We start from the raw sequence: 26,684 nt of genomic DNA on the forward strand, positions 1-26,684 counted from the left end.
CTGCTGCAAACGTGAGCACAGTGCACACACGCACGCACACACGCACGCACGCGCCTCCTGGCCTGCTCCCATACATACCTCAGGGATACAAGTAACCCAGATTGCAACTGCAAACAACCCCCAGCTTTATTACACAGGCAGCAATCCCCCAAGTAAAGGCACTGCTCAGGCAAAACCCCATGGCCCTCACAGACCCTGGGCAGCAGGGCACAGGGCTTGGTTGAGGCAGGCCTGGCAGCGAGGATGGACGGGCAGACAGGTCTGCTGGCCGAAGCCCACCAACAGCCCATTGATTTCGCCCCACAGCTCCCTGTAAGTGTGGGAGCTCGGTCAGTGTGGAAGGAGGAAGAGAGGGGAGGCCCCATTTCCAGGCTCCCCAGCACCGCCATACCTGGGTAGCCATTCTTCCAGGGCTGTTCGGGTCTCCTCTGGGGTCTTGGTTGCCCTCTTGGTCCACCTCAGTCGGTTGGTGATTCTGTGCACATGTGTGTCCACTGCTGCTTGGAGATAGGGAGGGGTGAAGACGAGCGCACTACCAGCCCAGATTGTATTCCTGACTCTGCCCATAGCCCTGAGGGTCATGTGGGTGGAAGGCTCAGCCCAGTGTCTCTATCTCCCACCTGGGCTTCCAAGCAGGGACAGGAACCACACAGCGTAGGCTGCAGGTCTGAGAGCAGCTGCTCCATCTGTGCTGCTGGGCTGGGCTTGGAACCCTCTCTATGTAGGATGCAGACAGTCTCCTTTGGGTCTCCCTCCCATCATGGGGGACCCTGGTTGGGGAGGTCTCTGCTCTGGGCTGACCCATTCTCACTAATCTGGGTGCCAACTTCGTGGATAGGTGGGTATCTTCTCTGGTGGGCAGGGGGTGGTGTGTGTGGGGGGCAGTATCTCTGCTTCCTGCAACACAGTAACAGCTAACTTGAGTGGAGCACTTACTGCAGTCAGACCCTGCACTGCCTCAGCTCAGGATGTCTACAGATGCAGAAACTGAGGCCTGGCAGGGTTCTCACTCCAGTGTGCATCCTTGGGAGGTACAGCCCAGTGGCACTATGTGTAAAGCCCTGGATTCAATCTCTACCACTAATCCCACCCCCCAAAAAACTCCACCAATCCAAAAACAAAAAAGCCCTCTTTTTGTTTTTTTTGGTGGTACCAGGGTTTAAACTCAGGGCCTCACGCTTGCCAGGCAGGCGCTCTACCACTTAAGACACTCCACTAGTGCAAAAGTGTGTACCCTTCACCCACAGCCTCCCTGGGAACAAGGCCTGGACCAAGGGCTTTGCCCTGCTTCTTCTGCTCTGTCTCCTGTAACCCAAGGCCCCTTCCAGCCCATGCTCTGGTTGTGGGTATCAGACCTGGTGGCAGCAGCTTCACCTATTGCACTGGCCTGAGGTCACTGCTGTAGAGCCAGCACCTGCCACTACAGCCATCAGGGACAGAGTAGGAAACACAGCCAGGCTGGCTGCAGCTGTATACCACCTGGGTTTTGGTCCCTACTCCCATCAGTTGGCCACCACAGGGACTGCAGAAGCCCCTACCTTCTCCAGGATTTGCCAAACAGAAAGGTAATTCCTATACTAGCTCCCATCTTGCTACTAACCGCCTGGGAAAAGGCACCCTGGAGGTGCAGGCAGAGGATGAAGGACAAGGGGCCACCTCATGGGAACACTGAGCCTCAGTTTCCTCCTCTGTAACAGGAAGGTGATGGTGCTCCTCAGGTCACCCAGAGGCTCAGTCCAGAGCCACATCGTAGCTGTGCTAGCTGGAAGGGCTTCCTATACATCTGTGCAGTTAAGTAGGACAACTATTTCGCTGGCTTTGAGCTGACACTCAGAGAGGTCAAGAGCCTAATGTGAGGTTGCTCAGCAGTGTTTGAGGAACATATGTGTACCCCATGGCTCTAATTTCTTCTTTTTTTTTTTTTTTTTTTTTTTCTGGTAGTGGTATTGGAATTTGAACTCAGGGACCCAGGGCCCTGTGCTTGCTAGACTCTACTACTTGAACTATGCCCGTACACCATAGTTCTGGCTTTTTAATGGAGGGCTTCTTATTTCCCCTAGGAGTCGGCTCTGGGGGTCTCATTGAAGGTGGTTGGGCTTGCAGACAACCAAAGCGGGTAGAATTTTGACACTCCTGTCTGTTGTGCCCACTATACCCAAAGCACAGTTCCCCTTCCCCCGGAGTGGCCCAACCACAATGCAGCACTCCTGGGACACGGGAGGCTGAGGACAGCATCCAGATAAGCTCGAGTGTCTGCTGAGAGGCTGGCGGCAGCACTGGGAACTGAGTGGGGAGGAGGCCTGGCCTGGCTCTGGGAGTTGTTGTTCTCCAGCCTCACCAGGTGGCCACCAGCTCCCAACCAGAGTCCTGGGACCCTAACTGCCTTCTTGTTTGCCAGGGAGAGCTGGAAGGTGCTATCAGCAGGGACCCACTAAGACCACCTTCCCTGCTGCCAGTAGGAATCCCAGAGATTGTGGGTCGGGAGCACACAGAGAGGTTGGCGCCAAATTCTGGTTTCTGGGCTAGCGAGACCCTGCTACTATGTGGCTATAGCTCTTCTGGGCAGAGCTGTGAACTGTACCTGCCCCAGTGAGCCTGTCTTCACCCAGCTACACGGAGGAGCCATTGCTGCCAGGAGATGACACCCAGGAAAAGGATTCTAGGAATCCCAGCAGACAGCCCTTCCTCCGCTCTTCCCTGCTCTCCAGATCTCTCCACTCATCCATCTCATTCCAGAGCTTCCTGCTCCTGGCCTCACAGCTTTGCAGATGCTGTTCCCTGTGCTTGGAATGTGCTTCCTCCTCAGCCTGGCTCACCCCACCTAACCTGTGCTCTCAGCTGAAATACCACCTCAGAAAGACTTTCCAGATGCGGTGACTCACACCTGTCATCCTAGCCACTTGGGAAGTAGAGTCTGGGAAGATCACAATTCTAGGCCAGCCTAGGCAAAAAAGTTTGGAAGACCCCATCTCATCCAATAAAAGCTGGACATGGTGGTGTGCACTTGTCACCCCAGCTACATAGGAGGTATAAAAGGGAAGACTGTGGTACAGGTCCACCTAGGCATAAATGCAAAACTCTATCTGAAAAATACCGAAAGCAGAAAGGGCTGGAAAGTGTGGTTTAAGTGGTAAACTACTGGCCCAGCAAGCACAAGTCCATGAGTTCAAACACTAGTACTGCCCCACCTCCAAGAAAAAAAGACAGACACCCCCAAGTCCAGGACGGCCTCTATAGGGCCACACGCCCCTTCAACCATAGGGAAGCACTGCTTGTTGACGCTCTCCAGCATGCAGCAAACACCACGTCTATCTCCAGGGTCCCTCACAGAGCCCAGCACCCAGCACGAAGCAGGTACTCAGCAAATGTGAGCCCCTGCCGTCAGTACCCAGCTCCAAGTGGGGCTGGCTAGTGCAGTGCTGGAAACATCTTTCTGAACCTTTAGGCTGAGTCCTGGGTGAGGAGGCTAGAGCTCCTCACAAGCATGCGGGGAACCCCAACAGCAGCTGCAAGCCTGAAGCCAACCCCTCCCACTCCTTGTGCACGTGCCACTCACCTATGCCTGATACGGTGCCCCAGGCCACAGCCATAGCCAAGTGTGCCATTTTGGGCCCAACACCTGGCAGGGCCACTAGCTCTGCCACAGAAGCTGGGATGTCCCCATCGTAGTGCTGCTGCAGGATGGCACTAGTCTGTTTGATGAATTTGACCTTGCTCTGAAAGACAGAGTTGGGTCGGTTCTGACCTGGAAGGACAAGGTCCTAGGAAGCCCACAAATGTCCAGAGATTTTGGTCACTTGCCCAGATCTCATGCAGAGGGCCCTGCTTTCCCCCCCTCCCCCAAACCAGGAGGTAGGAAGGAGCCAAAGGCAGCAGGGAGGTCCCAGAGAGTCCCTGACAGGGATCCAAGGTAGGCCTGGACCTCTTCTTCCCACTAATGTAGGCCAGTGACATGTGTATGGAGTCTGGGTTACATTTCCCTGCCCTCTGGCCCCTCAGCTGGGCGAGGTTGAGCAGGTGAGTAATTACCAGAAGCTAGACTGGGCAGCACCTGGGCCTTCAGGAAGGAAGGCTGGAGCCTGGGGCTCCCCCACCAGCTGCTGGGCCAGCCGGGCGGTTCCCATTCTGTGCTTGAGTGGAGAGGCTATTTAAAACCTGTCCCATGCAGTGCCAAGGGGAAGCAGCCCCACCCACCAAGCCACCACTTTCCACAGATCTGTCCACCCACCACACAAGGCTCTGTGGGGTGGGGGAGCAACCTTTTTGGGGTGACGTCCTCCAGGGAACCTTGGAGTAAACAAAAGGGAAGGGAAAGGCTGACAACTGGGTGGGGAGGTGGAGGAAGGAAGGGGGTGGGGCAAACAGGAAAGGCTAAGGAGCTCCAGAGACAGGGTACCAGCTCCATTGCCGGCCCCGGATGGTCAGAGGCATGAGAAGCTCATGGCTGGAGACACCTGCTTCTCACTTTCTGGGTCTCCCCCAGGCCAGTGCAAAGCTCTCTCCCACTCCCCACTGCCATAAGCAGGCTCACCTTCCAGAAGCCCACAGGGTAGATGAGCTTGCCTAGTGTGCTGTCATCTGTCTGCAGGATGCTGTCTACTGTCAGGCCACGGATCAGCAGCCGCTGCATGGCACCTGCTGTCACTTGGTCTTTGGTCTGGCTGGAGAGCATCAGTGACAAGAGCACCTGGTACCTCTGGACCTGTTTATGCAGCGACAGGGCCAGGCTGGCAGCAGGTCTTGGGAGATCTACATACCTTTGCTTATTACCCTACATACCTTTGCTCTTACCCAACTGGGCCAATGGGGTGAGTGGGAGGCCTGTCACCTACAACATGGGGGCAATTAACTACCTGCTTCACAGGGTCAGCATGAAGCTCAAAGTACTTGGAATCATATCCTGCAGAGAGTCACTATTTAATAGCTATTGCCTACTGTCACTGTTAATGTCTTGTCAATGATTCTGCTTCTCATTTTACAGACAAGCAAACAGGCTTGAAGACACAAATACCCAAGTCACAGGTACATGACCTGCAGAGTGGCCACAAAGAAGCAAGGCAATGCTGCCCAGTGCTCTGGGGGCCGGAGGTGTGTCCTTTCAGAGTGCTACCTGCAAGGGTCTCAGGTTGTCAGGAAGCAAGCATCTTCCTTGCTTGGAGGGGTGGGGTAGGGTCCCCCAGGTAGACGAAGCTCCTGCCTACCTTCGGAGGGGCACTGGGGTCATAGCAGTGCTCAGCGCCCAGCTGGTCTACAGGTGCATCCTTCTTGCTCCTCATGGTACGGATGTTAGCCAGCTGCTGCTGCCAGTCCTGGGGCGCCCAGATGGGCACCTTGAGGGGCTCGGCCCCCTCACCTTTCTCACCACTTGAAGCCTCATAGGCCACATGCAGTCTCTCTGTCTTCCGTTGATGCTTCAAAGATCTGTGACTTTTTCTTCCTTCTGCAAAAAGTCCCACTCAGTCCCTGAAGCAGGGGTCACAGGTATTGCCTGCATGCTGACTCACTCCTTCATCACTTATTCATGCAATGACTGTCCATCATCCATTACAGTGGGGGTGCTCACCTTAGCATGGCAGGGCATGGCAACCTGACAAAGTGCACATTGGAGCACCAGGACTCTAGTAAAAACCTCCTCCATGATGCCCCCAACCCAACTTCTAAGCTGCATCTAAAAGAACTTTCTAATATACAAATTGGACTATTTTAGTCCTCTTTCAGAACTCCTCATTGGCATCCCTTCTTTACACCTCATGAACTCCATCTTTTTTTTTTTTTTCTTAAAGGCGCACTGGGGTTTGAACTCAGGGCCTCACTCTTGTTAGGCAGGAGCTTTTACCACTTAAGCCACTCCACCAGCCCTGCACCTCATTAAGTCCAAACTCTCCTAGCATCAGAGCTGTTGCTCTGGCAGGCACCATCTCCTTGCCTGCTCCCCACTGCACAAACTTCCCCAGGCCAGGCCCCCTTTCAGTGGGTCTACATTACTCCTGGGGCCCTTGGTGTCAACTAGAATCCTGCTCTGGTCAGTTCCGCAGAAGCCCCAGCGGGAAAAGTGCAGGAGCCCCAGTCATCTAGCTTTCTTGAGTACCTACCCCTGCTTGGCGCACAGTAGGTCCTTAATGGCTACAAATACAATGAATGCCATGCCCTTTCCTGTTTTCTCTTAGAGCCACTTTCCAGTTCGGGGAGAGTTCTGGCTGGGTGTGTTCTTGGCATCCAGCCTGGCTGTGAAGGAGGCAGCTCCTAACAGCTGTGCCTTAAAGATAGGCCTGCCAGAAGTGAAGTGCCCCGGGGCAGACTGGTGGGACAGGAACCTTTTTGCTCTAGACAAGGGTAGGTGTGCAGGCGTGCCCCAAACCTAGCCCTGGTCTCGGGGAAAGGCCAGAGTGGGGCCAAACGTGGGTCCCAGGATTCACTTCGCGCTTTTCCACTTTCCCGCGTCCTGGGTTCCGGGTCCGACCTCGCGGCCCGGGACCCCAGCCTGCAGCTCCAGTTCCCTTCCCCACCTCTCCTCCCGCAGCCCAGCCGGGCGCGGCGCTACCTGCAGCCACCTCTCGGCTTCTGGGAGGCGCGGGCTCCTCCCCACCCCCCTGCGACGCGGCCACAAGACCGCGGCTCCGACTGCGAGTCACCATCCCCATCGCCACGTTCATGCTGAGCTCTGAGGATTACACCTCCCGGCGGTCCCCGCGGTCTCGTCACATGGCCAGCGTACATTCGGAACTACGATTCCCGGCAAGCCCTGCGCGGAAATGTCCGCGCTGGTCCGCCCCCGGAAGTGCTGGTTGCGCTTCCGGCGGAGGCTCGCTGGGGGCCGAGGGGTGTGCGCCTTTCTCCGCGGCTGGTGGCTGGGTGAGCGGCGGGAGCGCGCGGGGTGAGTGGCTTGCGACTCCCTGACCTCTGGCTCGGGGTCCGGGCCATTGTATGGCCCCGCCGTAGGACCACAGGGAGCGTGCCTTGCAGCGTCCAGGCCTCAGCCACTCGGCACCAGTGGCTTTAAGTCATGGCGGGTGCGAGCAGGTCTCTGCTCCAGGTGGCCCCGCGACAGCTCCTCCTCCACAAACGGAGAAGAGAGGTGGTAAACGTCAGGGCTCCCTGGATCCGAGGCCGCCGCCCCATCCACTGCAATGAGGCGGTGGGCTGCTGTGTCTGAGCGGGCTGCTCGCCAAATCAGGCCTTCATCTCCCGGGCTTATTTATGGCACGGTCAGCTAGGCGGTGGCTGAGCTGTTTCCGAGGGGCCTTGGGGGTGGGGGGAAGGTTGTGCCTGCCAGAAACCTAGGGTCTGGGCAGCTGGAGGTCAGCAGCGGGACAGGTGTCTCCAATGCCTGTTTCCACAGAGGAGGCCTCCTGTGGTCCTGTGGCGCCCTGCCCACCATGGCCAAGCCAGCAAGCAAAGATTCAGGCTTGAAAGAGAAGTTCAAGATTCTGCTGGGACTGGGAACACCAAGGCCAAATCCCAGGTCTGCAGAAGGCAAGCAGACAGAGTTTATCATCACAGCGGAAATCTTGAGAGTGAGTGAGCTGTCTTGTCTTTGCTAGGCTAGTGGGAAGTGCAAGGAAGGCTGGATTTGGTCTGTCACCTGGTTCAGTGGGAGATGGGTTACTTACTGGTGACTGTCTACACGGGGCCGCTGACCCCAGTACCAAGGAGGCATATGTATATGTCGCCCTTCAGGATCCTTAAGGTCAGGATCTTGGTGATCTGCTCTAGCACACTTCAGGTGTTGATGTCCCAAGCATTTTACTAGTGTGGCCTGAACACCTTCATCTTCACTGGTTGTTAGGAATATGGTCAGGTTTTAATGAATAACTTGGGAATTCCTGGAAGAATACTCTACCAGAACACCCACCCCAGTCCTGTCTATTTATTCATCTATCTATCAGTACTTGGCTTTGAACTCCAGGGCCCTGCCCTTGCTAGACAGACACTCTGCTATTTAGGCCATGCCTCAAGCCCTATTTTGGTTTTTTTGAGATAACGTCTTGCCATGTAGCCCAGGCTAGCCTCAACCTTGAGATCTTCCTGCCTCAGCCTCCAGAGTGCTGAGATTATAGGCATGTACTACCATGCTTGGCCATCCTTATTTTTTATGCCTGTTTGAATCCTTTAATACATGCCTGGAACCATGTTTTGCCCATAAAAAAGTAAATTTTGGGTTTTTACACTTACAACATTTCCCACTCAGAAACAACCCAAATACTCATTAATTGATGAGAGGTATAAGTAAAATGTGCATCTTACAATGGATAGAAAGTGTGAAGTACTAACAACATGCTACAACATGAATAAACATTGAAAAAACACTAAGTGAAAGAAAATAATTATAGAGATCCACATACTACATGAGCCCATTTCTGTGAAGTGTTCAGAATAGGCAAATCCATAAAGACAGAAATCTGATCAGTGGTTGCTAGGGCTGGAAGGGAGGAAGGAATTGGTGTTATTTCTATTGTGGTGATGAAAATGTTTATAATGTAGTGGAGATAGTTGAGGATGTACTTTAGTACATTGTGGATGTACTAAAATCTAAATTGTGTAGTTTAAAATTATTGTAATGGTATATTTGTGTTATGTGAATTTTACCTCAATAAAAATTTTGCAGTTATGAAAAACAAAGTTGCCCATTGTCAATCCGTGGAGGTGGAGCAGTAAGCTCTCTGGGGAACCCTGATAATGTAAAGATCTGGTGTGTATTTTCAGTTTGGAAAATGTCTAGAACAGCTCATAGGGTGTTTTGTGGTTGGCCGTTAGGGAGACCTGTTGTCTGAACACCAGCCCCTTTCCTTTCTTCTCTCTCTAGGAACTGAGTGTTGAATGTGGTCTCAACAATCGCATCCGGGTGATAGGGCAGATCTGTGAAGTGGCAAAAACTAAGAAATTTGAAGAGGTAGGTTTGCCTCTGTTATGCTACTGGAGAGTTGCATATCGGCTGTCAGAAGCCTTGAATTTGCTTTTTCTAGGAGTGTGATTGACAGCTAACTTTGTAAAGATTGGATGTTTCCCATTTTAAGGAAATTTAGTGATGGGGAAGCTTCTGTAAATGCCCTCAATACAACTCTGAGAGACCAGGCCTGGTAGGGGAAAAAGGGAGCAGGCGCTTCTTGCAGATCCCTGAAAAGGTTACAGATGAGCTCGTTCTTTCTTATAACACAGTCAGGAATGGACAAGGTAGAGAGACCCCAGGAAAGGGTGTAGTTTCACAGGGAACTTGTCAAGAGCCCCCATGCTTGGCATGAGAAGTGACTGGTTGGTGGCATTAGTCAGCCTCACATAACAGATATAGCTGAGTTTATTTTAAGCAGGTATTTCCAGACTCCCCTGACGTACTATGGACAGTGAGTAGTTGTTATTCTGGGGGTCAGGGATGCTGTGGAGCACCTTAGAGCTCTGCCCAGCCCAGCATTTGTGTGGGTGACTTGAGAGGAGACTTAGATCTGCTAAAGGATGTGAGAACACATCTTCAGCAGTCCATCTGAGATATGCATGATGTCTCTGAGATCCCCACGATGAGTCTCTCAGACTTGGACTCAAGTCTTTGGTTGGGGCTGGTTCACACAAGAAAATGTTGGGGCAGGGTTTCCGTGTCAGGCACAGGTCCAGGGTCACTCAGGACTTCTGGTTCTGAGACTGTTCCCATGATTCCCCTTCAGAGTCTGAGCAGCTCTACAGGGGACTCCCTGCCAATCTTGAGGAAGTCAGGGCTACTTCCCTGGCTTACTGATGTCCTTCCTCCCGCAGCCTGGGGCCTGGGGCCCATTAAATGGACCTGATTGGGTTTTCATAGCTCTGAGGCCTGTGGTCTCTGTGTCCTGAAAGCTTGTATCTCCATACAGGGCTATTGAGGAGCTGGTTTTAAGTCAGAAGACCCTGTTCTGCTTTGTCCTTTGTCCTGTCCTTGCATTGAGTGGCCAGGATTCTTGGAGACTACACCCTAATTGCTATACCCTTTTTTGCTGGTGGCAGCATGCAGTGGAAGCACTCTGGAAGGCCGTCTCAGACCTGCTGCAGCCCGAGCGGCCACCAGAGGCCCGACATGCAGTACTGGCCCTGCTGAAAGCCATCGTGCAAGGGCAGGTGAGGAGTGGAGCCTGATGGGTTTGTGGGATATCAGGTATCCTACTGTTTGGACTCTTGTATTTTGTGGGGTGCTAGATGTAGAGTCTGGTGGTTAACAAGCTCTATAGCCTAACTTCCTGTGTGGGCATTCTGGTGCCACTACCAGTATCTGTGGGACCCTGACCAGTCTGGAGCCATCTGAGCTACCTTTTCTTCACCTACCAGTGGGAATGATGGTGGCTTTTTTGCTGCAAAATCCCCCAGCTGGGACCACTTCCCTTGGTCAAAGACACAACTGCACATGTCTTTGCTGACCCTTAAATATCCAGGTCTCCCTCTGTTCCTCTACAAGACTCCTCCTCCAGTGGTCACTCTCTTCCTTTGTGGCCTGGCTGCTTAGAAAGGCCTGTCCACTCTTGCTGCACCTCTCCTGGGGCTGAAGCCATGTGACCATGGTACCTGTGTCTACCCTGGGCAGTGAGCTGGGTCAGGAACTGCTTCATCCCCTGCTGTAGGCCCCCACCATGCCCAAAACCTGATGCAGTAGGTGCTCCACTCACACCAGTCAGCTGCCGGTCAGTATGTCTGCTCCCCTGACCCACAGACATGCCTGATCCATCCCTCATGAGATGTTCTTGAGGAAAGAATGGACCAGGCTCCAAGTCTTGGTGCCCACTGTACTTCCTGGCAGCTTCGTGGGAGACCCTAGTAGAGCTCTGTTGACCCTGTGGGTTTTGTTGTTGTATTTTTGGTGGAACTGGGGTTTGAACTGAGGACTTCACACTTGCAAAGCAGGCATTCTACGGTTGAACTACACCTCCAGTCTATTTTGTTCATGTTATTTTGGAGATGAGGTCTCACTCACAAACTATTTCCTCAGGCTGACGTTGAGCCTCAGTTCTCTCGATCTCAGTCTTCTGAGAAGCTAGGATTACAGGCGTGTGAGCTACTGGCACTTGGCTAACCCTGTGGTTTTGTCTTTAGGGTGACCGCTTAGGGGTCCTCAGAGCTCTCTTCTTTAAGGTCATCAAGGATTACCCCTCCAATGAAGACCTCCATGAAAGGCTGGAAGTTTTCAAGGCCCTTACTGATAATGGGAGACATATCACCTACTTGGAAGAAGAACTGGGTGGGTGCCATGCTGGGTGTGAGGTTTCTCTGGCTTTGGGATCAGGTTTAACTTGGGATAAGAAAGGTCCTGGACCTGAAAGGGTGCTGCAGTTCACAAGGGGACTTGCAGGGGGCTCAGTGCTGTGCAGCTTTGCTCACCTGTATTCCTGTTTTCTGGGGAGCTACTTACAAATGCAGACTTTCAGACCTGCTATTCAGAGTCTCTGGGGAACAGGGCCCAGAAAGTACCTTTGAAGTGGGGGGGTTCATCTGTGGTTGGAAAGGTTGCTGCTGTCCTGGTCTCACCCAGCACACCCAGGACCTATCTTTCTCCAAACCCAGCCTGAATCCTCACTGCTGTTGACTGACCTCCCACCCCCTTGCTGATCTTCCTCTTGCTATCCTAACAGTCAGTCTGTCATGGGGTGGAGAGGCAGGAGGAGGGAATAAATCTGACTAGTTTTGTTGTTCTGATACTCAGAAGTGGGCCTTGGCAGCTGGTTTGCCTCCAGGACAGGGGCTGACAGGGAGCTTACCAGCAAGTTTTCACAGATTATGTGGCCTGCAGCCATGCCTGTCTCCTTCTAGAGATTCTTGGGGGACGATGGGGGACATCCAGGAACCATCTTTGGAACATGGGCCCCATGATGTTTATGCATACGATAGGGTCAAGTGCTGAGCGTGAAATGCCTGCTCTTACTGCAGGCCCAGCTCCAACCCTCAGGCAGCCCAGGAGCTGGTAGATCTTGGGCCCTGTGTGTGGCCCGCTTGTCGCTGAGAGGATTGGTGGCGTGCTTCCCAGCCATAATAGGATGCAGATGCATTTTTTTGAGGAAGGAGGTATGGAGGAAGTATAGTCTCGACTTCTCGTCAAACTGCTTTCTTCTCCCCTAGCGGAGTTTGTCTTGCAATGGATGGATGTCGGCTTGTCCTCGGAATTCCTTCTGGTGCTTGTGAACTTGGTCAAATTCAACAGCTGTTATCTTGATGAATACATCGCATCAATGGTGCAGTAAGAAAATAGTTTAAGTAAAGGTCTGGAGCTACAGCTGAGTGATAGAGCCCTTGTCTAGAGTGTAGGAGGCCCAAGGTTCAACTCCTAGTACCAGAATAAAAAAGAATTTAATGGTATTATTCTGATAATAGTCCCACTAATTTGGGTCTTAAGTTCAGCTCTGCAGGGCAAACAAAGTAGATTAAACCACCAGATAAATGAGGTTGGAAGTGGAAGTAACCTCCTTTGACTTTTTTTTTTTTTTTTTTAGTGGGACTGGGGTTTGAACTCTGGGCTTTGCGCTTGCAAAACAGTGGGTGCCCTACTACTTGAGTCCCACCCCAGTCCATTTTACTCTGGTTATTTTGGCAATAGGGTCTTGTGAACTATTTGCCTGGGCTAGCCTTGAACTTTGATCCTCCGGATCTCAGCCTCCCAAGTAGCCAGGATTACAGGTGTTAGCCACTGACACTTGGCTTGCCTTTACTTATTACTTGGTGTTTTAGTTACTGTATTTTTGTAATTCTTTCAAGATAGCATGTAATATGCATGAGGGCAGGGTCTTTGCCTCATTCATGCCAAGCACTCAGCACTGGGGACATGGTTGGCATAGAGCTGGTGCTGTAATGAGCCACTCACGTCACCTATGTCACAGCAAAAAATGAAGTGCAGTTGCACAGCATTCTGGGAATTGCACTCTTGAGCTGACTTTGGTATTTTCTCCCTAGCATGATCTGTCTGCTGTGCATCCGAACCGTGTCCTCTGTGGACATAGAGGTCAGTGACTCCCCTCCCCAGGGGACAGTTCATTGCACCCTTGTTTGCAGGAGACTGGGGTTCTGGAATCAAGAACATGCCACACTCTGGCTGTGTGGCTACAGTAGCCGTTCAGCCTCTCTGAGTTGTAGTAGTGCCCTGTTAGAACAGTTGGGTGCCCTCCACATGGTAGTGCAGATGACCCACAGTGATGGCGCACAGGACCATCTCCCAGGAGCATGCTCCCTCACACTGGTTCCTAGGGAGGTTACTTGAACAGGAGGGAGGAGGGTGGGCATTGGGGAACACTGGCGTGACACTTTGCCCTCCCACAGGTGACACTTTGCTCTCCCGTAGGTCTCCTTGCAGGTGCTGGATGCCGTGGTCTGCTACAACTGTCTGCCTGCCGAGAGCCTCCCTTTGTTCATTGTCACCCTCTGCCGCACCATCAATGTCAAGGAGCTCTGCGAGCCCTGCTGGAAGGTGGGGGTCTCTCAGACTGTGATCCTGGGAGCCCCTTTCCTGGGGCTAGGCATAAACCCAGCACATGGTGGGACAAGGGCTGTCTTCAGCAAATTGTATCTGATCTTGGGGGTGACCAGGTTGGCTTGTTGAGGGTAGTTGGTCCAGTGGCCTTTCCCTAGGCGGTTGAGCTGAGACCAGGGATTAGGAGTTGTGTAGAAAGCTCTTCAGCCTCTGCATTTGGGAAGAGACCATGCTGAACTGGCTGTACTGTAGGACTGCAGAGAAGTGGCTGTATAAGGCAGGCCAGGGACTGGGGCACCCCTATGGGGGCCCAGGCTTGTGTCTGTCAATCCCTCTGATGTGTATTCTGTCTGCCAGCTCATGCGTAACCTCCTGGGCACCCACTTGGGTCACAGTGCAATCTACAACATGTGCCGCCTAATGGAAGACAGGTGAGTGTGGACAGGCCTGGGTGATGGGTGATAGGTTGTCTGGGGTCAGCCACTGTGAAGTCCCAAGGAAGAGGCTTGCTTGTGTTGGTACTTGGCAAATTGAGACTTTCCCATTCCTTCTGGATGACTGTTTACTAAAGCTAGGTACATGGTATTTGTAATCTATCCTCTTCTTCTGCCAGTCAAATCAGAATGTCCAAAGCTGGACTCAGAGCCTCCTCCCCTATCTGGATGTATTCAGTGTGGACTTAGCACCATGTTACTAGGCTAGATTTGGGGTGTTAATCTGACATCTTTCTCACCCTACAGCCAAACTATTACAAGTCCCAATGCTTTTACCTGAAAGGTGCTCAAGTCTGTATGCTGCCCGGTAGATACCTACACCCTGTATCCAGTAGGGCCCACTTCCTCGCTGCTTCCTGGCATCCATTGAAGTACACTGTCCTCCCAGCAGTTGAATGACCTTTCTCTGACAGATCTGACCATGTCATCCTTTGTCTAAGACCACAGCTGGGGGTCTTATAGACCTCAGCTCTATAGGCTTTTCCTTCCCACCCTCTTGCCATTCCCTCTCTTGCTGAGGGCCTTTGCATACACTGATTCCTCCTGCTAGAATGTCTTCCCACCTTTGCTGAGTTCCTCTGAGTGTTCCAAGAAGTCTGGGTGTGGTCATCAGTGCCCTGGCCTCCTGAGTATCTTTCTCTCTTGTGTCCACAGCTTATTAGCGGTGATTCCAGATAGAGACTTTACTTGTGTGATTCTTGGGCTGCCCATTTTCTACTAGGCTGCGAGCACCAAGGCTTGGAGCCTTCTCTCTCTCACACATTGGTGTCCCTGCATCTAGCATGACCTTTGATGCATGACCTGGTCAGCAGTGATGGTTGTTGAATGAGTCATGAAGGAATCATAGTTGCTGCTGGCCCTCTGTGTTCCTTTCCCTTTCTCAGCTGTGCTTCTGCCCCATAAGCATTGGGACCACAGGGGACTCGACCAGTCCCCGGACTGCCCTCTAATCCCACACCGGGCTGGGGCCCTACTCTCAGCCGTCTTTCTGGGGAACACTTTCAGATCCTACATGGAAGATGCCCCGCTGCTGAGAGGAGCCGTGTTCTTTGTGGGCATGGCTCTCTGGGGAGCCCACCGACTCAGTTCTCTCAAGAATTCCCCAACATCTGTGTTGCCATCTTTTTATGAGGTAATGGGGTTTTCGTATCATGATGAGCAGCAAAGTGGGAGTGTTCACCTTGGGTTCACCCACCTGCCTGGCTGGGGCTTAGACTCGGAACATTTCTAGTCAGTTACTTTTCATCTGGGGATGAAATTTAGTGCCATTGGAAGATTTTATTTTCAAGCAGATATTCTATCTGATGAATTTCATCTGCTGCCAGTTAGCACTGAAACCTCTCAGTATTGTCCATGGGATAGTGATCTTTTTGCTGGTGCCTGTTCTGCTTTTCAAGTGGTAATCTTGCCCCTCTCTGGATGATGCTGATGACATAGCTTCTATTTCTGTGATGCCCTGTGGAGTTCAAAGCACTTCCTGTGTGTGTTTGCATTTAGTTTTCCTGGTTGCCTAAACAGCCAGGGCAATCCCACCATGGTCTCTACTTCATAGCACAGACTGGCTCAGACAAGCCTGTCTGGTTACACAGGGTCTTCCAATTTGCAGGGATTCTACTGAGGTCTTTCAGCAGAGCACCTGTACAGGATGTAGTCTTTGTGCATTGCTAACACCAGAATGTAGAATTCGGAGTTACTGGTTCACCTAAGCCAGGCCCTTTAGAGATGGGGGCTTTAGGGCTCTGTCTGGGTCCTGACCCTACTAGAGTAGTGTAGCAAACACCCATCTGGGCTTCTCACATGCTCTGTGGGTCATGACCCATGCATGGTGAGTGCTGTGGCCCAGGCATTTTACATTCAGCTCCAAGATTACATGGAAGTGGGCTTCCTGTGTACAAATGAGAAATGGCTGACTTTGTTTGTTCCTTGGGTCTTGTTCCAGGCCATGACCTGTCCCAATGAGGTGGTGTCCTATGAGATCGTGCTGTCCATAACCAGACTCATTAAGAAGTATAGGAAGGAGCTCCAAGCTGTGACATGGGACATTCTGCTGAGCATCATTGAACGGCTGCTTCAGCAGCTCCAGGTGAGGGCTGCAGGGAAAACCATGGGCCAGGGAGGACCAGTACCCAGCCAGATGGGCTTTTCCCCTCTGTGAACGTTTGCCCTATCTCTGGGGTCTAAGAGCCTGCTGATAGTTCTTGGTGGCACCAACCAGTGTCCCACTGAAGACATGGTATTTGTCCAAACGTGCCTGGCCCCGACAGGAACATTCAGTAGATGAACAGTTCCTCACTTTTGCTTTGAGTGCTCCTCAAAGCCAGCAGAGTGACAAAGCACGCCACTTCCATTGCCTGAGTGGGCCTTGAAGGCAGCTCCCAGGGCATCTGGAATGTCGGCTTGGCTTTGATGTCACTTTGTAGGGTAGCATTGATAAGTCTATTGACCAGTGCTGAGGAGGACACCAGGGCTACCTACACATGCCATGGATGCAGTGCTGTGGGAGATGAGACCAGCATCTGGCATGGGCTTGTTCTGGGGCTGGTGGTATAATTGGAACAGGCCAGCAAAAGAAGATATGACAGAGCCTGAGTTGAGTCCTCAATATGGCCGGTCAGGTGGGCTGACAAGGAGGGATTTTGGCCTTAGGTAGCAGAGGCAGAAGGGCACACCTGTGGGGCTCCAGAAGGTGCTGGGGCCTGGGAGAGGTGTGCAAAGTTTTGAAGTTGTAGTGCTCTTGCCTCCTGCCCACTCTCCATTTCAGGCTGGGCTGTGTGGACTTAGCCGCAATTTCCTGAGGTGGGGAACAGGCAGGAGCAGTAGCTGCCCATGTGTCCCAGTGCAGCCCAGCCGAGGACCTGAGGGGGTGACTGTGTACAGCTCCTCTTGAGCTGAGGATTCCAGGGCCATGTTCTGAGGGCAGTAGAAGTCAGTCTGTGTGACGCACCTTGTTCTCCAGAGCCTGGACAGCCCGGAGCTCAGGACCATCGTCCATGACCTACTGACAACGGTGGAGGAGCTATGTGACCAGAACGAGTTCCATGGCTCACAGGAGAGATACTTTGAACTAGTGGAGAGCTATGCAGACCAGAGGCCTGTAAGGACCCCCATCTTGTCAGGGCCTCGGGGTCAGGACCCAAGGACTGAGGGGAGGGACCCTATGGGAGTTTTACCTGCAGGTGTGAAGCTGCAGTTAGTGAATTTGAAGTAAAAGGCCAGGCTGGCTCTTGCTCTCCTAGATCTGTGCTCCATCAGGAAGCCTGCCAGGCGTCAGCCAGTGGGTGTGTGTGGGTCTGTTAAAGAGCTGAGTGCCAGCCTAACCATCAATTTCCTCCCACCTTGTGGAGGAAGGTTCTGGGCTGACTCCACAGATGCTGGGTCTCCTAGGCAGCAGCAGTCATTTTGCCAGGAACATTCTACTTGCTGCTATGCTGTTCTATGGGTTTGACATGAGTTTCCTGCTGCCAAGAGTCCTTTGTTCCTGTGGACTCCCCACCTGTGCTGTGAAGTGACTGGTCTCCTTGAACACACTCAGTTCTCCTGGGTCAGCAGCCTGGCGATGGGTTGACAGTACTTCCAAAGGACAAGCAGCTCACTGACACCAGCTTTGTCTTCCTTTGACAGGAGTCTTCCCTCTTAAATCTAATATCCTACAGAGCTCAGTCCATTCATCCGGCCAAGGACGGCTGGATCCAGAACTTGCAGCTGCTGATGGAGAGGTTCTTCAGGTAGTGGAGCTTCCATGGCCCACTGGCATGGGGGGGCCTGACCTGGTGTTGCTGCTCTACCCGGCCTGGGTCTCAGATCCCAGTGAGTCAGGGCAGTCCTTCCTGATTCTTGAAAGTAATGATTTTTGTTGAGGAAAGGTTGGTCTTTGTACTCAGTGAGACAGGGTTCTCCGGCCAGGCCCTCATGTGATGGGCTAGAAGATGTCCTCTTGGAAGGCAGAGAGCGCTTGTCTGAATGTTGATGAGCCTGGGTCCATAGGAGAGTCGAAGTTGGGCCTGCCTGCACACCGTGCAAGATGGTTCTGGTGCATGGGTGCTGGGGGTGCTCAGGCGTTCCTGGGCCACCCAGCAGGCCTGTTCCTGTCCCACAGGAGCGAGTCCCGCAGTGCTGTGCGCATCAAGGTACTGGATGTGCTGTCCTTCGTGCTGCTCATCAACAGGCAGTTCTATGAGGTATGTGTCTAGGCTGCATCCTTGGGAGGATGCCTTAGGCTCTGCGCCCGCCTGGGTCTCCACACATGCTCGACAAAACCTGGGGTCTGCCTGGACTTCCTGGTCCTGCCAGCATCCCTCTGTTGTAGGCTTTCAGGGGGCCTTGTTCCTCCCTTGTTCATTCATGTATTTATTCCAGGTGCCTTAGCCAGGCCCGTACTGGGCCTGGCCTGCTGAGCAGCAAAGAGTGGCATAGGCCCTCAGGGAGCTCACTTTTAGAACACAGAAGCGCTGCAGAATTCTGATCTGATTTCAGAACAGTGTTTTGTTGTTGTTGGTTAGTGCTGGGAAAGAACCAAGGCTTTGAGCATGCTAGGCAAGTGCTAGCATAGGGGAAGGCTAGCTGTATCCTAGCCTTCAGGACAGTCTTTTGTGGGGTGTTTTCTTTTTGTTTTATAATTACTCTCACCATCTTCCCCTCAACTTGATCACCACCTGCTGGGCCATCCTGGCCCTGCTTGGTCTTTCCTGCCTGAGCCTTCCTCTCTGCTTTACCCTTCCTGAGGTTTGTGGGTGGTGACCTTGCTTCCTGGAGGAGTGTCAGTGTTCCAATTTACCACATGCCCTTTCCTGCAGAAGATGTACTGCAGCCTCTGAGGTCTCTCTCCTCTGCCCACCTCCCCTGATCTGCTCTCCCCTCACATCCTTTCCTTGCCCTAGACTTTCTCTACCTGTCTATGCATCACAATCCCACCTTCCCTGAAGGCAGATCTCGGTGCACCCTCTTCCAGAAAGCCCCTCCATGTTCTCTGGTCCTTCTTATCAGGGTTCATCTTAGGATGAGACTCATGGCTTTATGCTTGCAAAGCAGGCACTCACCACTTGAGCCACACTGTAGTCCATTTTGCTCTGGTTATTTTGGAGATGGGGGTCTTGTGAACTGTTTGCCTGGGCTGGCCTCAAACCTCAGTCTTTCCTATCTCAGTTTCCCCAGTAGCTAGAATTACAGATGTGAGCCACTGGCACCTGGCATCAAAAAAGGTATTCTCAATTGTGATGTGAAGTGGCAAGCTACAATCTTGTCTTGGCAAGATCACATAGGGGCCCCTGGTCCCAGTTCTGTGCCTGTGCCAGGCTGTTCTACAGCAGTACCCATTCTGAACCAAGGAACTAGGCAGATACCCAGTCCTGGGGTGGGTCCCAGGGACTCTGAGTCAGGGTGCAGCAGCTCTGATGACTTCCTTGCTTAGCCTTTCTGCAGTCTTGAGTAACACCTTAGCTCCTTTTGGTTGGTGCCTTGAATTCAGTGTCACTGAAATGAACCTCCTCTCCCCATGTTGGGCTGGAGGCTCACCTTTTCCCACTTGTGCTCAATGCAGGAGGAGCTGATTAACTCGGTGGTCATCTCACAGCTCTCCCACATCCCTGAGGATAAAGACCACCAAGTCCGAAAGCTAGCCACTCAGTTGTTGGTGGACCTGGCAGAAGGCTGCCACACCCATCACTTCAACAGTCTCCTGGACATTATTGAAAAAGTGAGAGCCATTTAGGGATCAGGGTGGCTGGAGGGTGGCGAAACCCTGTGGGCAGAAGTGTCCTTTGGACCCACTGCCCGTGTTCAGCATTGTGACTGGTGGCTGTTTTCATAAGCCAGGCATAGGGGAAGGCTAGCTGTATCCTAGCAGAGATGGGTGGTGATAGGAGACTGTGCCAGGCTGCCTGCTGCTTGGCCAGTGTCCCACAGTGTCCCATCTGGGCACTTGGAGATTTACACAGAGCCAAAGAGCTGTGGACAGGGTTATAGCCCATGTCCTCCCTGTCTTGCCAGCACCTTTTTCTTCTAGTTTTGAAATGCATTGGGATATCTGACTGGCCACTCAGTATTTAAAGTGCAGCTTTCCTTCTGAGAAGTGAAAGGGTGTTTGTGGTAGAACGTTTTAGATCTGATGGTGGCTGCTGCAGGGAGCCACGAGCAAAGACTTATGTGCTGGTCTCTTTAAAGGTGATGGCTCGCACCCTGTCTCCACCCCCTGAACTGGAGGAAAGGGATGTGTCTGCTTACTCAGCCTCTCTGGAGGATGTGAGGACTGCAGTTCTGGGGCTCCTGGTTATCCTTCAGGTGGGTGCTTTGCCAGTGGCCTCTTCTGGAAGAGTGTGATGACCAGCTCTTACCCACTCTCATTGGAGGCTGCTTTCCAGGGATTCCTCTCCTGGGAGACCTGGGTTCTCCCATGTTCACAGGATCAGAGTGGTTATGACAGGCACGAGAGTGAGGTCCTAAGCAGTGAGAGCCCTGTAGGGTACAGTGGGTAAGCCCCCTGCTATTTGTGCTCCTGTTTGTGGAGCCACCCTGAGTCCTGGTAGAACCATGAACTGTCATTGTAGTCCTGTCCTCATCACAGTGCTTGCCCTTGCTCCCACTACAGCAGCTGAGGAAGGAAAAGCCCATTCCAGCCCCACAGCTCATTTAATTTTTGGACTGCTTTACTGAGATGTACTTCCCCATATAACTCACCGTTTATAGTGGTTTTCAGTACATTCACAGAACTGTGCAGACATTGCCACAATCAATTTTATTTTATTTTTATTTATTTTTTGTGACAATGGGGTTTGAACTCAGGGCCTCATGCTTGCTAGGCAGGTGCTCTCCCACTTGAGCCACTCTGCCAACCCAGCCACAATCAATTTTAGAATAGTCTCATCACCCCAAAGGAAACCCTATGCCCACCAGCCAATGTTCTCTATTTCCCTCTCTCCAGCCCCTGTAGCCCCTGATCTGCTTTCTGTGTCTGTGGATTTGCCTGTTCTGCACTTTTCACATAAATGGAGTCATACAACATGTGGCCTTTGTGCCTGGTTTTCACCGAGCATTCGTGCTGTAGCGTGTGTCAGAACTTGATTTCCTTCCTATAATGTCCATTGCATGGATGGTCCTCATTTTGTTTACACTTTGGTTTGTTGATGAGCACTTAGGTTGTTTCCACCTTTTGACACTTGAAAACAATGCTACTAATCTCGTGCAAGTGTTTGTATGTGTGTTTTCTTTTTTCCAGGGTGTACAACTAGGAAAAGTTTGTGCTTAACATTTGTGTTGCTGCCAGACTGTTTTGACCTGGGCTAGACCATGTCACATCTCCACCAGCCACATAGGAAGTTAAGAATTCTCCACCAAAGAGAAAGTGTTGTCTTCTACAACCTACCTACTTCTGTTTTTGTTTTTGTTGTTTGCTTGTTTTTGTATTTTTTTAGATGAGGTCTCATTATGTAGTCCAAGCTGATTTTTTTTTTTTTTTTAATGGCAATACTGGAGTTTGAATTTAGGGCCTACACCTTGAGCCACTCTACCAGTCATTTTTTGTGGTGCATTTTTTTGAGGTAGGGTCTCTTGAACTGTTTGCCTGGGCTGGATTAGAACCGTGATCTTCCTGATCTCTGCCTCCTGAGTAGCTAGGATTACAGGCATGAGCCGCTGGGGTCCGGCTCCAGGCTGATCTTCAACTCATGATCTTCCTGCGTTATCTTCTCAAGTAGTGGGGATTGCAGACACATATCAGCATGCCCGACTCACGTCTCCTTCTTTCGCTGTGACCATGTTAGTGGTTGTGAACTACGTTTCACTATGCTTTTTTGTGTTTTCCATGAAAGCTAAGGACATTCAATCATCTTTTTCATGTAGTTATTGGCCAGTTGTATATTTTCCTTGGAGAAATGTCTACTCAGATCCTTTGCCCTTTTTTTTGGCAGTACTATAGATTGAACCTAGGGCCTTACACATGCTAGACATGTACCCTACCGCTTGAGGCAGGTGCTCAGCTGTATGAGCCACATCTCCAAGTCATGGTCTCACTAACTTTGCCTGGGCTGACTTGGAGCTCTCAGTCCTCCTGGAGCCTCTGCCTTCTGTGTAGCTGGGATTACAGGCATGTACTAATGCGTTAGCTGTTAGTTTTTTCTGTAAAAGAATAGTAGAGGGAGGCAGGGATCAATCTGGAGAATTGTGTTTTGAGGCCAGCACTGGCAAAAAGTTGGCAAGATCCCATCTCAACAAACAAGCTGGGTGTGGTGGTTCATGTGTGAAATCCCAGCTATGTGGCAGGCATAGGAGGATTGCCATCCAAGCCTGGCCCTGGGAAAAAAGCATGAGACCCTATCTAAAAATAACTGAAGCACTGGTAGAGTGGTAAGAGTGTCTGCCTAGCCAGTGCAAGGCCTTCAAACCCTAGAGCCATGGAGGAAAAGAATAATAGTAATAAGTTTACAAGCACCTGTTCCCCCAAGGCTAAGGGGCCTGAGACGTACAAGGCTCTCATGTTCCCCTCTGCACTCACCATTTCAGCCCTGCCACCCCAAGGTGTTGGCAGCACTGAGGGCCCTCCCCCGACCTCCCTGGCCTTGCATGTTGCCTTACTTGCTGTAATGGGGTGGGGTGGGGTGGGGTGGGGCTCCCTGGGCTCCCCGTAGGATAACAATGCTAGCACCTGGATAACCACTGGCAGTCCACATGTGTTCCCCTTCCGCCCCCATCTCGCTTCATTGACCTCACTCTGCCTTGAAGCATTGATGGCCTCCCTTGCAGGTGTATGGGTGAGACCGTTCCTGTGCAGTGTCCATTGGGTGGGTTTCCTAATTCACTACCCGATCCCTGCTGATTAGATAGACGTGTGGAAAGATGGCCCTTTAGGGTGCCATTGACCTCTTTGGGGGTTCCATTGTTGGCTAAAGGATGTGCCTGGGAAACATGGCAGGTGCCTTTGGGTACCCTCCCGAGAGGTGGTTCTGGTTCCTTTCCTCCTGGGGCACTTGAGTGTCATCTCTCTGGCTGCATTGTGGTCATCTGCCTTCATGGGGACTGCTGCCCTCTTTCCATAGACCAAGCTGTACACTCTGCCTGCCAGCCATGCCACACGTGTGTACGAGACACTCATCAGTCATATCCAGCTTCACTACAAGCACAGCTACTCCCTGCCCATTGCTAGCAGCATCCGACTGCAGGTATGATGGGCTCTGTTGGGTGGTCAATTCCTTGGGAACCTAGCAAGCTGCCTCATAGCTCAGTGAATGTGGTTCCCGCAGGCTAGAGAGGTAGCAGGTGACCCAAGGAGGGGTCATCTTCAGGCTCTTCCCTCTTTGGTACCCACTGTGGCCACAGTCTCCCCAGGACCCACTGCCTGTCATTTGCCTGAAGTCTATGGGCCTCTCTCTGTGGCTTGACACTTTGAGTTAAGATATTTGTAAGATGGATGTGGCCAGTACTGACACAAAAAAAAAAATCTCCAGCTAAGATGACATGTGGCCTGGATGCTCCTGTCAGTGATCTGCAACAGAGGGCAGAGGTTGGTTGAACAGGGGAAGGCTGGGTGAAGTGGGGTTTGATGAGTGGCTCTGAGCTTCTCTGTAGATTTGGGCACCAGTCTGAATGGAGGTCACTGGGAAGGAAGCCCTGACCTCTCCCAGAGCATCTGCTTAATGGTGGCTGCCTATTGCCATCTCAGTCTGTCAGTGGAGGAGGTGATAGCCCTGAACAGAGCTTACTTTTTGATATTGGGGGCTGTGTGTTGCCACCTCAGAATGGGTCCAGCCGTTGTGGGGATGTCTTAGCTCTATGGGCTCCACAGGATGCTGGCCTGGGAGTTCAGGCCTCAGCTGTTGCTGGTATGGTCTAGTCTGAGCGGGTAGGAATTTGCTGTCTGCTTTGGCAGGCTCCTGGCTCAGTTGGATGGTGTGGTTTTGCTTCCTGGCAGGCCTTCGACTTCCTGCTGCTGCTGCGAGCTGATTCACTGCACCGCCTGGGTCTGCCCAACAAAGATGGGGTCGTGAGGTTCAGCCCCTACTGCCTTTGTGACTGCGTGTACGTGTGACGGCGCTTTTCCTGGTCTGTGTGGCTTGAGGTGTTTGATTCATCAGGGCTGCTGGTGGAGCTGTGTGCTGCCTGCTTCACATAGGGTGGCTGTGTGAAGGACTGTCCCAGAAGGGATCCTTAATGGCAGCCCTGGGCTGGGAGGGGCCATGTCTGTTATAACCTGTGCAGAGGGGTGTGGCCTTATCTGCATGTCCTACTTGCTTCCATAGGGAGCCAGAGAGGGGCTCTGATAAGAAGGCCAGTGGCCCCCTTTCACCTCCCACTGGGCCTACTAGCCCTGTACCTGTGGGCCCTGCTGTGCGTCTTGGCCACCTGCCATACTCCCTGCTCTTCCGTGTCCTACTGCAATGTCTGAAGCAGGTGAGATAGACTGTTCTGTCCCTTGAGCTCTCTTAGATCAAACTGAGCTACCCCAGGGCAATCAGATTCTTGAACAAATATAGTTCCTCTTCCCTCTCCCATTAAGTGATCTTGGGAGCTTTGCTTGCTTTCAGGGTTTGCTGAAGGATTCAGATATGTAGCTAGATAATGGGAACTGTGGATCAGCATGACCTTATAGACTCATGGGCTATATGGGACCAAAGGTCATGTAGTCATGTCTTGGGGGGCACCTGCCAGGCCAGCTGGGGCTAGGCTTGAAAAGTGGGACTCAGTTAAGCCTGGAAGTAGGTGATGCAGTTCTGTGCTATGGGCTATGCTGGGCCAAGGTGGGAGGTCAAAGTTGGTGAGAGGAGTGGGCAAGAAGCAGGGCAGGCTGGAGGGAAGGTTGGGCCCAGGGGACCCAGAGTACTGGGCTCCACTACTGAAAGGCTGGTGGGAGGTTTCCCAGGAGTCTCCAGGGCTCCTGTCATAGGGGTGTGCATGGAGGGCTTTCAGGATTCTGCCTGTGACTTGGCTCTAGGCAGTGGGTCTCTCTCTAATGGAGAATCATCCAGGTGAAACTCTAGTTGGAGGGCCACAACTAATGTCCGTCCTGTGGGCATTAGATCCCTTGGGTTCTGTGGCAGTGATTTTGGCCTGTGGATTGTTCATTTGCTGCTTTTCCCCATCAGATATGGTAATAACTTCTCTTCTGCCTCATCTTCATTGTGACAGAAGTTCAGCTGGTGCTTGGGATGGTCATCTGTGGGAGACCCTGGGTATAATGTCAGAGGCAGGCAGTCACTGGGCCACCAATGGATCAATGAAAGAGAGCCAGGCAGGTGGAAGTCCTGAGTTGGGCTCAGCCTGGTCCCTGGAGGGCAGCTTCCACTGTCCAGAGCTTGCTTTGAACAGCAGCTGCTCTTTTAGTTGTAGGGACTGAGGGCAAGGGTTGGCAAGTCCCCTATGTACTGTGAGCAGCCATCCAGAGGCCTTAGTACTATCCAGCTGTACACAGCCTCAAGTACTGACTTTCTGTCTTCTGTCTTAGGTTATAGAAAGTCCTGCCTTCCCCTGACTCTCTTCTCTTCTTCCAGGAGACCGACTGGAAGGTGCTGAAACTGGTCCTGAGCAAGCTGCCTGAGTCACTGCGCTACAAGGTCCTCATCTTCACCTCCCGTTGCAGTGTCGACCAGCTGTCTTCTGCCCTCTGTGCCATGGTAATGTCCACCCTCCAAGCCCTGTGCTGACCCTCCCCTGTCATTCATAGTGGCCTGTGTGGTAGGGGTGAGGCCATGGACCAGGCCTTCTCCAAAAGACAGGCCCTGGCAGAAGTGCATGAGACCTACAGCCTACTAGGCTCCATCTCCTTTAGAGTCAGTCTGGCTTTCATCTGGAGCACAGACTGAGCCCTAGGACTGGTGGAGGCTGCAGAGTGGTACCCCATCCTATTCCCAGCTTAGGGGCATTGGCGGTCCCTGGCTAGGGTGTGTCTTTGAATGCTCTTCTGGGCCTCCCTGACAACATCTGCCCACCCTAGGGATGTGGCCACTGGGCAGAGGCTTCACAGCTATATCTTGGGTCATTAGCTTTCAGGCCCAAAGACCCTTGAGCGGCTCCGAGGTACCCCAGAAGGCTTTTCCAGAACTGACCTGCATTTAGCTGTGGTTCCAGTGCTAACGGCGTTAATCTCTTACCACAACTATCTAGACAAAACCAAACAGGTGAGATACGGGAGAAGGACATGGTTGCTCTCTGGTGCTCAGCCCTTGAACCAAGGGGCACACTGTCTTCTTTGTGAGCTGGCTACTTGACCAGGGTGAAGTGAACTGGTTTTGCTGTCTGGCCACAGGCCCCTACCTTCCAGCCCTCTTGGGGCTGCAAGTGACTGAATTCCTGGTACTTCCAGGTTCTCTCTGGATACTAGGCTTTAATGCGGCCCTTGAATGTGCTCCTCTGTTCTCCCCTCCCCAGCAGCACCTCTTTAAGGAGCAGTCCCCATCCTGTCTTGCTTGGTTGTAGGACTAGTAGCACAGGTTCTAGTTTTGAGAACTAGGGCACTTAAACCAGGGCCCCCTGGCTTTCATCTCCCCTGTACCTGTGGTCAGGTGACAGCAGCTCTGCAGCTCTCCTGTCACCCTGCACTGCTACCACAACCCTTGATGTGTCACTTAGAGTCCCTGCATGTATCAGTGAAGCAAGAAATGGTCAAACACCTCCCTCAAGGTACTGGCAGCCAGGAGTGGGGCTCATGCCTGTTTTTCCCTGTTGGTTCCTGTTGGTAACACTGTCAAGAATTTAGGCTAAACTTTCCATACACAGGCCCAGCTGAAATAGAAGCCCCCACCCATTAGGATGGGACTAGCCCCTCCTATGTGGTGGTTCTGTCTGGGGCAGCTGGCCATACT

The 26,684-nt window shown here is 52.3% G+C and overlaps 2 protein-coding genes across 20 annotated transcripts in view; one reads left to right on the forward strand and one right to left on the reverse strand.

Moving 5' to 3' along the window:
* Positions 1 to 108: 108 nt before the first annotated feature.
* Nthl1 (nth like DNA glycosylase 1) lies at positions 109 to 6,714 on the reverse strand. 2 transcript variants are annotated; one of them, XM_074058931.1, is made up of 6 exons: positions 6,542 to 6,714; positions 5,202 to 5,437; positions 4,532 to 4,702; positions 3,557 to 3,716; positions 392 to 497; positions 109 to 310 (listed from the first exon to the last, which is right to left on the reverse strand). In XM_074058931.1, exons 1-6 carry the CDS (start codon positions 6,651 to 6,653, stop codon positions 187 to 189), a joined length of 909 nt encoding a protein of 302 aa, XP_073915032.1. In that variant the 5' UTR covers positions 6,654 to 6,714; the 3' UTR covers positions 109 to 186. The 2 variants fall into 2 exon arrangements, with proteins under 2 accessions (XP_073915032.1, XP_020024963.1); XM_020169374.2 differs by having other exon boundaries at positions 5,202 to 5,440; positions 6,542 to 6,710.
* Positions 6,715 to 6,716: 2 nt separating this feature from the next.
* The window catches only part of Tsc2 (TSC complex subunit 2), a 33,702-nt gene continuing 13,734 nt past the window's right edge, over positions 6,717 to 26,684 (forward strand). For 16 of the 18 annotated variants that reach the window (XM_020169360.2, XM_074058921.1, XM_020169366.2 and 13 more), the window contains exons 1-21: positions 6,717 to 6,874; positions 7,340 to 7,514; positions 8,804 to 8,890; positions 9,967 to 10,077; positions 11,044 to 11,188; positions 12,064 to 12,181; positions 12,892 to 12,940; positions 13,277 to 13,402; positions 13,763 to 13,836; positions 14,905 to 15,031; positions 15,839 to 15,982; positions 16,856 to 16,993; positions 17,521 to 17,624; positions 17,996 to 18,077; positions 19,436 to 19,591; positions 20,059 to 20,175; positions 22,926 to 23,048; positions 23,798 to 23,904; positions 24,126 to 24,276; positions 25,374 to 25,496; positions 25,866 to 26,000. In XM_020169360.2, coding sequence (XP_020024949.1) covers positions 6,753 to 6,874; positions 7,340 to 7,514; positions 8,804 to 8,890; positions 9,967 to 10,077; positions 11,044 to 11,188; positions 12,064 to 12,181; positions 12,892 to 12,940; positions 13,277 to 13,402; positions 13,763 to 13,836; positions 14,905 to 15,031; positions 15,839 to 15,982; positions 16,856 to 16,993; positions 17,521 to 17,624; positions 17,996 to 18,077; positions 19,436 to 19,591; positions 20,059 to 20,175; positions 22,926 to 23,048; positions 23,798 to 23,904; positions 24,126 to 24,276; positions 25,374 to 25,496; positions 25,866 to 26,000 — 2,514 coding nt within the window. In that variant the 5' untranslated portion in view covers positions 6,717 to 6,752. The remainder of the gene's footprint in view (positions 6,875 to 7,339; positions 7,515 to 8,803; positions 8,891 to 9,966; positions 10,078 to 11,043; positions 11,189 to 12,063; positions 12,182 to 12,891; positions 12,941 to 13,276; positions 13,403 to 13,762; positions 13,837 to 14,904; positions 15,032 to 15,838; positions 15,983 to 16,855; positions 16,994 to 17,520; positions 17,625 to 17,995; positions 18,078 to 19,435; positions 19,592 to 20,058; positions 20,176 to 22,925; positions 23,049 to 23,797; positions 23,905 to 24,125; positions 24,277 to 25,373; positions 25,497 to 25,865; positions 26,001 to 26,684) is intronic. The other 2 variants (XM_074058922.1, XM_074058925.1) reach the window with 2 other exon arrangements.

This window comes from Castor canadensis, chromosome 17 (assembly GCF_047511655.1).
Source record: "Castor canadensis chromosome 17, mCasCan1.hap1v2, whole genome shotgun sequence".
NCBI classification, from domain to species: Eukaryota; Metazoa; Chordata; class Mammalia; order Rodentia; family Castoridae; genus Castor; species Castor canadensis.

Coding starts and splice junctions, on each gene's coding strand:
- Nthl1 (XM_020169374.2), bottom strand. CDS start 6,653: ATGAACGTGGCGATGGGGATGGTGACTCGCAGTCGGAGCCGCGGTCTT. Junction 5,441..6,541: donor AAGCCGAGAGGTGGCTGCAG/GTAGCGCCGCGC, acceptor GACTTTTTGCAG/AAGGAAGAAAAAGTCACAGA. Junction 3,717..4,531: donor ACCCTGTGGGCTTCTGGAAG/GTGAGCCTGCTT, acceptor TCTGTCTTTCAG/AGCAAGGTCAAATTCATCAA.